The sequence below is a fragment of the Moschus berezovskii genome, chromosome 14 (assembly GCF_049115385.1).
Source record: "Moschus berezovskii isolate FMDL1 chromosome 14, NW_MosBer_1.0, whole genome shotgun sequence".
NCBI classification, from domain to species: domain Eukaryota; kingdom Metazoa; phylum Chordata; class Mammalia; order Artiodactyla; family Moschidae; genus Moschus; species Moschus berezovskii.
Window position 1 is genome coordinate 50,562,538 of NC_142473.1, and position 15,769 is coordinate 50,578,306.

Sequence of the window (15,769 nt, forward strand, 5' to 3'; positions counted from 1 at the left end):
GAGTCCAATATGGTGATTCCTTTCCCACTGGTAGCTAATTTTATTTCTTGATCTCTGTTTCTGAATATTTTAAGTATCTTGAAAAGAATCATCTGAATGGAGAACAAGCATCACATTAACAGCTAAATATTCAAAGATCACTAGATAAGAATATTATTCAGGACATCAAACCCGAACATGTATCTCCCCAGAAATTCAAATCATCTTTCTCATTACAATATATCAATATTCAGGTATCCACGCTGTTAATAATTCTTATACCTATGCTTTAGTTATAATGTTTGACTGATGATTTAGGTAACCAGTCACTGTTCTGTGTACCTATTTTGAACATGAAATACTAAAACAAGAGCATCAGTGCGATATCAATAATGTACCTCATTATTTTTTTCCATATATCATATGTCCACATGGATTTGCAGCCCTCAAAGCTGTAGACACAGTCTTATTAGAAGAGCTAAAGTGTGCACCTTAGCTCACTGGACCAGCCCTACACTCTCTGTGTGCCAAAGAGGGAAGAGAAGTTAGATTGTCTGAGACTATGGAATAGTGTGCTTGAGGTGATGTCACTTTCAGAACTTAACCTTTAAAATCAAGGCAAACATAGCTGTTTCTTTTATAACGTATTATAATAAATGTGACCCTGAGATTACTCAGAAATATGAAAAACATAAGGAATTGATAAGGAAACTCAGGGAAAGCTGTAGGAGAAAAAAGAGCATGTGTTGTATTTGTAATCAAGCTCATTAACTTTAGCTTCCCTCTCTTTCACCATCTTAGGTCCCCAAACTACAGAGCCAGGGTATCCACACTGCACTGAAGAGACACAGGGGGAGGAAAAAGAGCTCCTGTTCTGAAAGCTGCCATGGAAGTCTGGGACCCATTCCCAGAGAGAAGCTTTCTAGAACAGGGACACGAGATTGACAGAAATCAGTCTCATGCATCATGGAAACTGGGCAGATAAATCCAACTTTGAACATATCTTAAAAAGTCTGTAAGTGAAGCATATTTCTAAAACTCACTTTCCTCTATTATGTCATATATTTTGACATTTAACTAGTTTCAGAATTTTAATAGTAAAGAGGTACTAAAGCATGTCACAAAACTATCATCTGATCTTAATGGTCCAGAGGCATATATTATAACATAGCTACAAATATTTTTATCAGATGCCAGCAAAGCCTATGAGGTCTAAAGACGGATCCTGATGCTACCACAAGGAAGCAAATACCCTGGTCTGGGATGTAGCATAGAATCTTCCATCAGGCCTCACTGATTCCTCCTCAAATTTAGAAAACAAAGAATAGAGGAGTTTGTGATGAGGTATAGAGCCCAAGCACCAGAGAACCTGGAAGATAGAGTAGCTGAAGTTCTTGGGATCTGCACTGGGCTCCATTTCTCAAGTCAAAATTCCTCGAGACTGCACCCTTCCCTGAAAGTGAGACAATACTCTTACCTGAGGGGGTTAAATGCCAGCTGCCTGACCACATGGACAACGCTGGGGATTGTTTGAGGGTCAAGGAACATGCAGTAGAAAACAAGAAGGAAGATGGGACTTCTTCAGCCGTATCCAATAGGTTTGATTTTGCTAAGCGATGTTAAAAGTCTGAGGGATCTGACCCAGGTCGGTTAGGATTCCTTCCGTTCCTTCAGTTCCTCTACATGTCTGCTCTGGAAATGCAATGCTTGCTGACAGAGCCAACTGAATCCTTCTGACTTGGAGAGCTTCTACAGAACAAGAATATAGCTTTCCTGTTTTTACACCTGTGGAAAATTGAAAAAAACTGCTTCTGTCACATAGCTCCTCAAGTAAAAGTTTCATCTATTTATTGTGCATTAGTCAGACAGAGTTCATGGGTACTGATGCTCAGACTTTTATTTACTCTTGCTGGGGTCTGGGAGAAAAAAATGAAAGCAGTGGGAATTGGAAGGAAGTAGATATTAGAAACGCTGCTCAAAGGAGACCCTGCAATGACTGACCTCACTGTCCCTGGGGCCAACACGGAGCCAGGGCCTGTCCTGGGGGAGGCTGCTCAGTTTCCTCATCCCATGATCCCACTCCCTCTGTTCTACCCCTGTGTTTAGAGGGACTTAGCCTAGCCTCTCAGCTAAAATGGCCTTCCCTGGAAAGGCTGGTCCAGGAAACAGGATGGTAATGAATCTCTTTGGGCCTGTTTCCTGGCCCTGTTTCTTTGTACTCTTCACTAAATGAGCTTGGAGGCCCTGGGTTTCGATGTCACCTAAGGAAGGCACTGATGGCCCATTTCCAAATTACCGACTGAAATGAACAGGAAGAAAAGACTCTTTCATGGTCAGTCAGTCCTCTGCCCCAGATTTAGGTGGGTTTTGATGCATCTGTGGGACGTTGCTTCCCACCTCCATCCCCCTGCCTCACTTATCATCTTCTTCATCATCTTCTTAGCCTGGACTATTTAATTCAACATAACTGTGCTCTGTGGAGTCTGTAATTACCAAGTCTTCCCTCCATAACCTTTGGCAATCTGTTCTGTCCTGTACACACAGATGTGTGTTTGGTGTTATATTGTGTGCCACAAGTGACATTTGAAGAGAAAGTGTGCAACTTCATAAACATTGAGCAGTCAATAAAAAAAAAGTTATCCAGACATTACTGAATATGGAGAATATCAGTGTTAATGAAAATCTTTTAAATTCTCTCAAAGAAACAAGACAGATTTCCCACTGATAAAGACAGAAGATAGTGGAGTTTTCACTGAAGTTATCAGACAAGAGAGAAATAACTTCAAAAGTGCTGAGGGAACATAACTGCCCCCACAGAGAGTTTTCTGCATAGATAAAGCATCAGTAGAGAGTGACAAAAAATGACAAACAAAACCATAAGGCTTTACCACCAAAGATGCCCGAAAATAATAATTTCATCAAGAAGGAAGGTGATGCCTCAGTTCAGTTCAGTTCAGTCGCTCAGTCGTGTCCGACTCTCCGCGACCCCATGAATCACAGCACGCCAGGCCTCCCTGTCCATCACCAACTCCCGGAGTTCACTCAAACTCATGTCCACAGAATCGGTGATGCCATCCAGCCATCTCATTCTCCGTCGTCCCCTTCTCCTCCCGCCCCCAACCTTTCCCAGCATCAGAGTCTTTTCCAGTGAGTCAACTCGTCTCATGAGGTGGCCAAAGTATTGGAGTTTCAGCTTTAGCATCAGTCCCTCCAATGAACATCCAGGATTGATCTCCTTTAGAATGGACTGGTTGGATCTCCTTGCAGTATAAGGGACTCTCAAGAGTCTTCTCCAACACCACAGTTCAAAAGCATCGATTCTTCGGCGATCAGCTTTCTTCACAGTCCAACTCTCACATCCATACATGACCACGGGAAAAACCATTGCCTTGACTAGACGGACCTTGGTCGGCAAAGTAATGTCTCTGCTTTTTAATATACTATCAAGGTTGGTCATAACTTTCCTTCCAAGGAGCAAGCGTCTTTTAATTTCATGGCTGCAATCAGCATCTGCAGTGATTTTGGAGCCCAAAAAAACAAAGTCTGACACTGTTTCCACTGTTTTTCCATCTATTTCCCACGAAGTGATGGGACCAGATGCCATGATCTTTGTTTTCTGAATGTTGAGCTTCAAGCCAACCTTTTCACTCTCCTCTTTCACTTTCACCAAGAGGCTTTTGAGTTCCTCTTCACTTTCTGCCATAAGGGTAGTGTCATCTGCATATCTGAGGTTATTGATATTTCTCCCAGCAATCTTGATTCCAGCTTGTGCTTCTTCCAGCCCAGCGTTCCTCATGATGTACTCTGCATATAAGTTAAATAAGCAAGGTGACAATATACAACCTTGACGTACACCTTTTCCTATTTGGAACCAGTCTGTTGTTCCATGACTGGTTCTAACTGTTGCTTCCTGACCTGCATACAGGTTTCTCAAGAGGCAGGTCAGGTGGTCTGGGATTCCCATCTCTTTCAGAATGCCTAGGGATGTATATATATTACAGGGAGCAATGATGAACATAGTAATTGGCTCAACAAATGATCTGGCAAGTTTAACTGACAGAATAAATACAATTGTATTTCAAAACTATAACACTAAACTCTTGACAAAAAACAACATGGCAGAGGACTTTTTCTATTGTTACTTAAAGAAGGTTGTAGAAGCAGGATATAAAAAGTTTCATATCCTTTTATTTACAATTATCTTTTCCTATATTTTTTTCAGTTTTACTAAGGTACAATTTTCATACAGTTAAATTCATCTTTTATAGTATATAGTGCTGCAAGTTTTCATAAATGTATATATGCTGTTCAGTCACTAAGTTGTGTCTGACTCTTTTGCGACCCCATGGACTGCAGCTTGCCAGGTTTCTCTTACCAGGGGACTTCCCAAGCAAGAATACTGGAGTGGGTTGCCATTTCCTTCTCCAGGGGCTTTTTCTGACCCAGGGATCAACCCACATCTCCTGCACTGGCAGAGTCTTTGCCACTGAGCTACCAAGGAAGCCCATATATAGTATACAGCCACCACCAAAATCAAGATATAGAAGCTGTATCAACCTCACAATTCTCTGGTGTCCTTTGGTAATTATATCCTACCCTCCACCAGTCCCCCACCAACTCTATGATCTATTTACCATTGCTACTATTTTTCTTTTTTGCCTTTTCAGCATATCATATGAATGGTATCAGATACTTTGAGTGTAACTCCTTTCACTTAGCATAATATATTTGAGATTCATCCACATTCTCCTGATTATTAGAAACCTGTTCACACTTATTGCTGACTAGTGTCCATTTGTCGGAGAAGGCAATGGCAAGCCACTCCAGTACTCTTGCCTAGAAAATCCCATGGATGGAGGAGCCTGGTGGGCTGCAGTCCATGGGGTCGCTAAGGGTCAGACACAACTGAGCGACTTCACTTTCACTTTTCACTTTCACACATTGGAGAAGGAAATGGCAACCCACTCCAGTGTTCTTGCCTGGAGAATCCCAGGGATGGGGGAGCCTGGTGGGCTTCCCTCTATGGGCTCACACAGAGTTGGACACGACTGAAGTGACTTAGCAGCAGCAGCAGCAGTGTCCATTTGAAAGGATGTATCATAACTTGCTTATCTATTCATCAAAGACATTTGTGTGTTCTTTCTGATTTTTGTTATTTGTGTAAAAAGCCATTACAAACATTCAGGTGCAGATTTTCAAATGAACATTAACTGTTACTGACTTGGGTAAATATCTTTCAGTGAACTTGCTCAGTTTTTTGGTAAGTGTATTTTTGAGGAATTATCTTCCATAGTGACTGAACCATTTTCATTTCCAACTTTATTTTCATTTTGCATTCTATTAAATTGCAAAATATGGCTCTTGAAGTTGTTATTCAAAATGAGGGAATTATTGTCTCAACCCTTAAACCTCACATCTTTCCAATAAGCATTGTAGAAAACAAAAAAGGAGTTTTGGGAAATGAGCAGAATTTTTTATGCCTATAAGAAGGAGTGCAATTCCAGAGAGAAAATCATGTAGGAACACACAAACTGAGTGTAAGACTAAAAACATTAATGGAATTCTGTATAGTTAGCTGTGTTGGAAGTTCCTACAAATTGTTCAAAATTTTTCTGAGACATGTAGATTATAAATATTTGTTGTATCTTCTATGGAATTTAGTTTTTAATCTCTAAAGCCTTTTTATGGTCATTGGTTATCATGGGTAATTAAAGTTCACATTTACTATTTTATAAAATATACAAACTATATTTTCTTTGTCGGACAATGAATCACAAACCTGTCTTTGTTGACAAGCACAACTGCGGTCCTCTGGGTATGGAGTGGAAGGGAACCTGATTACAGTGGCACGCGTCCTGAATAGTAGGAAAGGACCTGAAGCCGTACGTGCAGTTAGGTCCTAAACCCATAGTTTCTGATTTGTTCTGAGAAATAGGTAGTAACTGGAGGGGAGAGTAACTTCAAAGAAGAGTTCTTTAAGATGGGGGTTACTGGAGCAAGTGTGTAAACTGTAGCAAATGTTTCTGTAAAGAGATGCTGCAGAGCAGAAGCAGATAATTCTAATACCTATTTCTTTGAGTACTAAGAGAACTTGGTTCAAGAGCCCTTAGTGTAGTGTTTGGTCTCTCACAGGCACTCTTTAAATTTTAACAAAGAAAAATAACTCAGCCATTTAAAAAAGAGTGAAATTCTGCCATTTGTAGCAACATGGATTGTCCTGGAGAATATGATGGGCTCTTCCAAAGATAAAAACTCTATGTGCAGCTATGCCAGTCAAGCTGGTAGTGGAAGATGACGAAGTTCTATATAATTACTCCCCTTTTCCCTGTGATGTATGATGCAAGTCATAAGCAGAGAGTCAAGGTGTGAAATGGTATTTTTCAGTTCAGTTCAGTTCAGTTCAGTCGCTCAGTCATGTCCGACACTTTGCGATCCCATGAATCACAGCACGCCAGGCCTCCCTGTCCATCACCAACTCCCGGAGTTCACTCAAACTCATGTCCATCGAGTCGGTGATGCCATCCAGCCATCTCATTCTCGGTCGTCCCCGTCTCCTCCTACCCCAATCCCTCCTAGCATCAGAGTCTTTTCCAGTGAGTCAACTCATCGCATGAGGTGGCCAAAGTATTGGAGTTTCAGCTTTAGCATCAGTCCTTCCAGTGAACACTCAGGATTGATCTCCTTTAGAATGGACTGGTTGGATCTCCTTGCAGTCCAAGGGACTCTCAAGAGTCTTCTCCAGCACCACAGTTCAAAAGCATCAATTCTTCGGCAATCAGCTTTCTTCACAGTCCAACTCTCACATCCATACATGACCACTGGAAAAACCATAGCCTGGACTAGACGGACCTTGGTTGGCAAAGTAATGTCTCTGCTTTTTAATATGCTATCTAGGCTGGTCATAACTTTCCTTCCAAGGAGTAAGCGTCTTTTAATTTCATGGCTGCAATCACCATCTTCAGTGATTTTGGAGCCCAAAAATATAAAGTCTGACACTGTTTCCACTGTTTTTCCATCTATTTCCCATGAAGTGATGGGACCAGATGCCATGATCTTTGTTTTCTGAATGTTGAGCTTCAAGCCAACCTTTTCACTCTCCTCTTTCACTTTCATCAAGAGGCTTTTAAGTTCCTCTTCACTTTCTGCCATAAGGGTGCTGTCATCTGCATATCTGAGGTTATTGATATTTCTCCCAGCAAAAAAAAAAAAAAAATGGTATTTTTAGGGAATAACAAATAAATTATATTAGGTGAGGCAATGGGATACTTCATTCCTGGGAGTTAAGACTGAATACTGCAAAAAGATAGCATTTCCAAATCAATGAATGAGTTAAATACAATTGCAACAGTATACCAGTGGGGTTTTTTGGACAGTTAGCAGTTGAAACTGCAATACTTTGGCCACCTCATGCGATGAGTTGACTCACTGGAAAAGACTCTGATGCTGGGAAAGGTTGGGGGCAGGAGGATAAGGGGACGACAGAGAATGAGATGGCTGGATGGCATCACCAACTCTGTGGATATGAGTTTGAGTGAACTCCAGGAGTTGGTGATGGACAGGGAGGCCTGGCGTGCTGTGATTCATGGGATTGCGGAGAGTCGGACACGACTGAGCGACTGAACTGAACTGAACTGAGCAGATAATTCAAAAATTCATCAGGAAGAATAAACCGATGATAAAACCTAAGAAAATTTTGGTGAGGAAAAATGGAAACAGAGACTCTTTATTGACCAACAGAACTAGAGAACAGGAGCAGAAACATTCTCTACTGCTAGACTTACAAGACAGCATATAGTCAGGCAATTATAAATACAGTAATAATAATAATAAACACATACTAGGGAAAGGTGATTAAGAATACTAATAAGAAAATCAGCTATTTAGAAACACAATTAACTTAAAACTCACCATTCATCATATACCTAAATAAACTGCAGATTAAAAAGTCAAATGTCACTTATGAAATTATTAAGCAAATCTGAAAGAAATTTGAAAATATTTTCTGAACAAAGAATGGGAAATGTTAGGAACTACAAACAGCTACCAAAAAAACCTCATTAGATGAAGGAAAATAAGTAATATAAATGAAAACATTTGTTACATTTTCATTGATATGTTTAATAAATAAGCATAGCAAGTTCAAATGATAAGACAGCTCCATAAAGTGTTCAATAAACAGGCACTTCCAACTCAACATTATGACAGAATGGAAAGGGTTTCTAAATTAGTTGTTAGCAATCTGGCTCTTTATAATAAGAATTTAAAAGTAGTTTCTTTGCTTACACCCCACTATTTCCACTCCTACAATTTGACCTAATATAAAATATACACTTATGTAGGAAAATTTGGAGAGACAAAATTAAGTGTAAGGAAATCCCTAAATACATTATAGCAGATTCATATGATGACATTATGTAGTCATTTGAAATGAGGCTTTATTAAGAATATTTACTAGTTATTCATGTAATAGTTAGCATGGTTTACAGAGAAGGCAATGGCAACCCACTCCAGTACTCTTGCCTGGAGAATCCCAGGGACGGTGGAGCCTGGTGGGCTGCCGTCTGTAGAGTCGCGTAGAGTTGGACACGACTGAAGTGACTTAGCAGCAGCAGCAGCAGCATGGTTTAAGCACTTTGCCAAGCTCTGGTCTAAGTGCCTTATCATCTTATTCAAGACTCCTTAAAACATCATGAAATCATCATGAGTTCTATTAATGTCACTGCTTTTCAGATGAGCAAACTGAGAAACAAATGGATTAATTTAGTGTTCAAAGATGCACAGATGATAGGACTCAACACTCTCCCTCCCTGCTACTGTCTCTCTTTACCCCTACACTATAATGTTCCTTCTTCACAGAAAGAAGTTCACCAAATTTCAAACAACAACAAAGAAATAACAGAACTTTAACCAAAATGTACATAACTATTCAGTAAAATACATATGTGAAAAAGCAAAAAATAGAAAACTTAATAAGAGATTTTGGCTTCTTTATCAAGTTTTCTGTTTTTATGATGAATGTGGATTAGTTCCATAGATTATTATATTTGTATTATCATTTATCTTAATAGATTAAGCAATCTAAGACAGTTTTTATAAAGAAAGAAAGTTTTTCTGAGTTTTAACAAAGCATTACCTCAAAAATAATCTCGACTATGTGAGCCAAGGTGTTTTTGGAGCTTCTCAACTGAACAGATTTTAGTTCCCAGTTTTTGTTATAAATCTTCCCACACTGATACATTGAATGATAAAAATAAAGCATATCTAAACTAATAGATATGCTTTCCTGGTAGCTGAGATGGTAAAGAATTTGCTTTCCAACGTGGGAGACCTGGGTTCAATCCCTGGGTCATGAAGATCCACTGAGGGGCAACCCACTCCAGTATTCTTGCTTGGAGAATTCCATGGACAGAGAAACCTGGAGGGCTACAGTCCATGGGATCGCAAAGAGTCACACATGACTGAGCGATTACATTTTGTTCTGAGCTAATAGAAACTGAATTATATTTGGTAGTCTTCCTTTCCTGTGGACATGCTGCTGTTGCTAAGTTGTTTCAGTCGTGTCCGACTCTTAGCAACCCCATGGACTGCAGCCTACCAGGCTCCTCCATCCATGGGATTTTCCAGGCAAGAGTGCTGGAGTGGGGTGCCATTGCCTTCTCCGTCCTGTGGACATAGACATATACATATACTAACCATGCAATTATTCTGATGTTTCTAAACAGGTCTGTATGAATGTAAATTATATTTAAAAAAAAAAAATCAAGCAAATACACATCACATGACTCTCACTGCTATTGTATCTCCAGTCCTCACTTGAAATCTGAGAATTTCCACATTCTATTTTATTCATTCCTATAATTTTAATTTCAGGCAGTATAAAAATGTCCCATTTAGCTTTTTTTTATCTCAACATAAGGGCTTCCCTGCTGGCTCTAATGGTATAGAATCCACCTACCAACGTGGGAGACTCAGGTTCAATCCCTGGGTCGGGAAGATCCCCAGGAGAAGGGAATGGCAACCCACTCCAGTATTCTTGCCTGGTGAATCCCATGGACAGAGGAGCCTGGTGGGCTACAGTCCATGTGACTGCAAAGAGTTGGACACAACAGAGTGACTAACAATTTCACTTTAGCATTTTCAACATAAGTATTTGTACAAATATAGTCACAAATTGATTATTCTTTCCAACTAGTTGTTTGAACAACCATCCTAACAAGACAAGAAGCCCAAGATATCTTCTGAAGATATTTCTCTCTACAACTAAGAATCCAGTTCAAATGAAATCAGTCCTCCTCTGATTTTAAGAGGCTGTTGGAGTTTGCTCAGCCTGTTATTAGTTATATCATTATCACTGCTATATGATATTGAAATTGAAACTTAGTCTATCACGTCTGCAGCCATGAAATTAAAAGACGCTTGCTCTTTGGAAGAAAAGCTAAGACAAACTTAGACAGCATTTAAAAAGAAGAGACGTTACTTTGCCCACAAAGGTCTGTCTAGTCAATCTATGGATTTTCCAGTAGTCATGTGTGGATGTGAGAGTTGAACCATTAAGAAGGCTGAGCACTGAAGAACTGATGCTTTTGAACTGTGGTATTAGAGAAAATTCCAACCAGTCCATCCTAAAGGAAATCAGTCCTAAATATTCATTGGAAGGACTTATCCTGAAGTTGAACCTCCAGTTCTTTGGCCACCTGATGTGAAGAGCTGACTCATTAGAAAAGACCCTGATGCTGGGAAAGACTGAAGGCAGGAGGAGAGGGGATGACAGAGGACAAGATGGTTGGATGACATCAGCGACTCAAACGACATGAGTTTGAGCAAGCTCTGGGAGAAATGGCGAAGGACAGGGAAGCCTGGAGTGCTGCAGTCCATGGGGTCACAAAAAGTCAGACACCAGTGAGTGAGTGAACAACATCTACAACATCTACTTAGTAACTGTGTCAGGAGGTATGTCTATAGTATGTATTTTCCCAGGACCCTCCTCAAAGCCCCCATGACCTCTTTATTCCTCAGGCTGTAGATGAGGGGGTTCAGGGCTGGGGTGACAATCGTGTAGAAGACAGAGATGATGTTGTCCTGCTTGGGGCTGTGGAGGGAACTGGGCAGAACATACATGAATGTGGCAGCTCCATAGAACATCCCGACCACAGTCAAGTGGGAAGAGCAGGTGACCAGGGCTTTCTGCCTCCCTTCATTTGAGGGCATGTGGAGCACAGTAAGTAGGATTAGCGTGTAGGAGGAAACAATGGCAGAAAGGGGGAGCAAGAGGAAAGTCACACCTGTCACATATACCATGAGTTCATATCTGGAAGTATCTGCACAGGCCAACTTCAACAGAGGTGGAATCTCACAGAGCAGGTGGCTGATCTCCTGGGACATGCAGAAAGGGAAGTGCATGGTGTACAAGGTATGTCCTAGAGCACTCAGGGAAGCCAGGACCCAGGATGTGGCCACCATGAGCCAGCAAACCCTCGGCCTCATGAGGATCATGTAGTTCAGAGGATGACAAATGGCCACATACCTGTCATAGGCCATGAAGGCCAGTAGCAGGTCCTCTGCACCACCCAGTGTCAGTGCCAGGAACATCTGAAGGGCACAACCCACAAAGGAGATGGTGTTTTCACTGAGCAGAAAATCCATGAAGGCCTTGGGAGTGACAACAGACGTGAAGAGGAGGTCCATGAGAGAGAGCTGCCCGAGCAGGAGGTACATGGGCACGTGGAGCCGGGCATCCATTGTGATGGCCAGGAGCAGAAGGCCATTGCTGGTGAGGGCCAGTATGTACAGGACGGTGATTGTAGCGCAGATCAGCTCAGGAGACCCACTGTCATTCAGAATCCCCATCAATGTGAAGCCACTTCCCAGAGCGAAGTTCCAGTGCACCATTCTGTGTGGTTTCTTTAGTTATGTAGAACCAAATGGGCTTGACGAAAGCCTTTCTAAGGGAGATTACCCTAGTTTTGTATGGTCTTACATCACTATGGAATAAGAATTCCATGAGATGATATCTTTTCCTCTTGGTAGCTAGATTTGCCTTCTGTCTTCTGAATTTATGAATCTTTTCATTAAATTATTATAAAGTATCATATAAATTAGAAAGAAGCATGCTGGTCATAGCCTGTCATCTTTAAATAAAATAACCAAGAGAATGAACCCAAGCAAATATCTTTGTAAATTGACAAAATCATAGCTATCTTCCCAACAAAAAAAAATACACTGCACACTGGCTTTTAATTCAGTTGCTTTTCTGCTTTAAATTTCCTTGGGATTCCAATTCTGTTTTTTCTGCTCCCCTAGACATGACATCTGGCTTCATTTTCCAGTCTCATTGTTCTTAACAGCTTTCTCAACAGGGAACCTCTTGGCTCTTGGACCACTTGGTCTCTTGTGTTCTTGAACTGTCCTCACATCCTTGATGAGCATACTGCTACTTATGGAAGGGAAGAGGAATTCCGTGCATGACTGAATCATTGAGATAGTATAGATTTTGGAGGTCCATATTCAGGAACAATACAAAAGATGTTTGCTATTTTCAGGTAATGATAAGCTGTTTGCTCAGGAGGAATGAGGACAGAAATGAAGGTGATGCATGAGATTTGAAAAGATATGGCAAGGTATTTGTGTTTAGGGTACATGATAGAAGGGGTGAGTTATAAAAGAGGGGGATTTATAGAAAATGTCCAAAGCCATCCCATCACTTGAAAGTCAAAGTAAGATCTTGAACAAAAAAAGAGATCCTCTATCTCATAGTATTAGCTGTATGAGGAAAGATGCTGGTTCTGCTGAGCCCTGAATCTATGTGAAAGTACTGGTGGTAAGGTTGGACCAGGAGACCAAGTGGTGCGTGGAACAGTGCTACTTAGTCTCCTCTACATGAATGCAGACCTTTCATAGTTGGATGGAGGACTCAGAAGGCACTCTGGAAAAGAAGAGAATAATCCACCAAATGTTTAGCTTTCCTTTGGATCATCTGCTCTTACCCCTCTGTCTTCAGTTTATGTCACCAACATTGTCAACTTAGGTTTGGGACCTTTCAGTAGTTGGATGATAAAATCCTAAAATTGGAAGGCTTTTCCAATTGATCTAGTTCATTTCATTCATTCCATAAATATTTATTAAGCACTTACAATAGACCAGGCACTGTATTTAATGCTAGGGAAATTGCATTCACACATCTAATGGCAATGAAATATGAAGGAAAGTATAATATACTACGAGTCTATCTAAGTGAAGTATCAGGGAAGGAAACTTTATATAATCACTTATATGTCACTTATACAAGGTACAGGCTGCGATTAATATAAGGTGGCTAAGGAAAAAGGGGTCAGACTGCAAAAACAGAGAGGTCAGAACATTGAAGGTCAAAACATTGAAGCAGTACAAGTGCAAGTATCCTCCTTGCACTTATGCCACAATGAAGTCTAGGCAAGAAGTCAATCAGAAAATCATCTTCTTGTAAAATTGTTTCATCATTCTTTGGGGCCTGAGATCTTTCTCTGGCCTCACAAAACCAGGTATATACGTTGAAACTAAGAAATACTGACTGGAAGAACTTCTGTGTCCATTGGCAGCGACAAAAACACAAATTCAAAGACAATTCTTAGTACTGTTCCTAGTATATATATGACTTGAAATACTTTCCTTGAATTAAAAAGATGAATGGATATATTAATAAAGGGAAGAAAGTAATTAACTGGTTATATTTATCCAGATTTATGCTCCAGGAATTTGGACAGGACTTAAAAGATAAAGCAGAACTTAAGTAAAGTGGTGATACTTAGGACTCAAGATCTTTTCTATCTGCCTTCCTCCCCTTGATTCAGAGCCCTGCTCTCCCTCCTTCCATTCTCTATTTTGTCTCCACTATGGTCATCTGAAAATAAATGCCAGAAAACATATAGTGTGCCTACACGGGATGAGACCCCTTTCTGGAAAACTGGTGATGGGTGAATAGCTCACACCAAAGGAAGAGAATAGAAACCAAGATTAACAGAGGGGCATTGTTGTACTTTATAGGAAATGGTCAGACAAAGCCAATGAAGAAGATGGAGTCAAAAATTTGGAATCACATCTTTATGTTATTACTCTGTATCACTGTTAGCACACTTTAAAATATTCATTGACTTCAATTAGCTTTTTCTGTAACATTGGACTTTAATATCAAGCAGGCATATAAGGAACAGGCACTTCAACTGATTTTACATCATCCTCTTTTGAGATCCCAGTCTTTTATGGGTACACATCAGACCATCTGAGGCCAGGATAATCTAGGTCTAGAGATAATACTGAGACTTTTACCAGGATGCCAGCATCAGGAAGTATAGGAACCCAGGTCTTGCCAGTGGAACAGATCAATTGTGGGTATTTGAAAGGGTACCTAAAATATAGAAGGGAATGGACGAGCTATAATGGCTGAGGGACTGAGAATCTAAGAAGCAGAGCAGTGAGGTCTTGACCATATATCTCAAGACTTCCAGATTCCACTCAATTTTCTTGAAACAAAGAAAGAACCCTTACCTCAGATGGGGAGGGGTTCAACTGCCTGAGTACACCTACTGCCCTGTGATTCATTTGAGGGATGAAGATGTTCAAGAAGATGGAGAAAGAGGTGATGGTTCTTCTGGTAGGGGAGGATGTAGGCAGGTGTACAGCTGTGACTGAAATCAGAGGTCAAAGACACCTCCAGTCACATTGCCAGTCCTCTCTGGAGGTGGAAATGGATGCCAACGAGCAGATAAGAACCTAGGCAGGATCCTGGGGAAGCAAGGAGCTAAATCTCTACGCACTTCTCTTGTCCATTCTCCTTACTAGAAAGCCTTCGGCGCCTTAGAATCATTCTAACTGAATTCTTGAGTCCAGGTACTCAGACTTTCAGGTATTCCTATCTTACTGGGAGCCACGAAAAAAGATGAGAAGGAATTTGACTAAAGGGTATAAAAGGAGCTGCCCCATGGAGATTCTACACCAGCCTCAGTGTCCCTAGGGTGACAGTGAGCTGGGGCCCTGTCCTGGGGGAGGCACCATGGTCTCATCCCCTCAGCTGACATGACCTCTCCTGAAAATTCTCCTCCAGGAAACAAAATTTTAATGACTCTCCCGGCATGTCTCCTGGCCTCCAACTCCAGCAAACTTTACCCACTAAATGAGCTCTGAGGCCTGAGGGCTATGCTGCCCTCACATGGATTTACCAAGGCCGTTTCCAAAGTCCTACTAAATGGACAGTGTCAGTGAATGACCTAAGAATCAAGGGCCCCTGGTTAGCTCTCTTTCCAAACTACAAAGTGTATCTTGTGAGTTCTGTAAATGCTGCCACTCCCCGTCCCCCAGTTTGTGCCTCTAGCCTGGGCCATTATCAGCCAGAGAGAAATGAACTTTGCAGTGCTTCTGTCATATCAGGCCTTCCTTCCTTGAGCTTTAATTAGCATCAAAGCACTGATTTATTGAACCTTTCTAGACTTTTAAGTTTTTTATTTCTCCCTTTTTCTTTCATTAATTCATGAGCACACATGTGTGCATGTTCCTGCTCTCAGTTCAAGTGGACTCAGCTGCTTCTAAGATAATGAATGATGAGGCACCTGCCTCTATCCATCACCGCTTAACTTCAGGCCATTCCCTCACCCAATTTTTTGCCAGGTCTTCCTCATTCTTTAGTCTCTCTTTAATCACTTATTTTTCCAGAAAATTCTGAAACCGCTGCTGAAGTTATATCTTTTTTCTTTCAATTTTAAGAAAATTAAAAATACATTTTTAATGTTCTGATTATAAAAAGAATATGCTCAAGAAAATT

At 40.8% G+C, this 15,769-nt stretch overlaps 2 protein-coding genes across 4 annotated transcripts in view; both read right to left on the reverse strand.

Annotated features, from left to right (window-relative positions):
* The window catches only part of LOC129554569 (olfactory receptor 2AG1), a 38,447-nt gene that overhangs the window by 12,339 nt on the left and 10,339 nt on the right, over positions 1-15,769 (reverse strand). Inside the window, exons 1-2 of one of the 3 annotated variants that reach the window (XM_088843114.1) lie at positions 11,504-11,593; positions 1,457-1,764 (exon numbers count right to left, since the gene is read on the reverse strand). The exons of 1 other annotated variant lie outside the window; for it this stretch is intronic. In XM_088843114.1, coding sequence (XP_088699240.1) covers positions 1,457-1,527 — 71 coding nt within the window. In that variant the 5' untranslated portion in view covers positions 1,528-1,764; positions 11,504-11,593. Of the gene's footprint in view, positions 1-1,456; positions 1,765-11,503; positions 11,594-15,769 lie in introns of those variants that run through there. One more of the 3 variants, XM_055423469.2, reaches the window with a different exon arrangement.
* Positions 10,594-15,764, reverse strand: LOC129554570 (olfactory receptor 2AG2). Its single transcript, XM_088843115.1, has one exon. The coding sequence runs from the start codon at positions 11,866-11,868 to the stop codon at positions 10,936-10,938; it is 933 nt and encodes a 310-aa protein (XP_088699241.1). The 5' UTR covers positions 11,869-15,764; the 3' UTR covers positions 10,594-10,935.

Coding starts and splice junctions, on each gene's coding strand:
- LOC129554570 (XM_088843115.1), bottom strand. CDS start 11,868: ATGGTGCACTGGAACTTCGCTCTGGGAAGTGGCTTCACATTGATGGGG.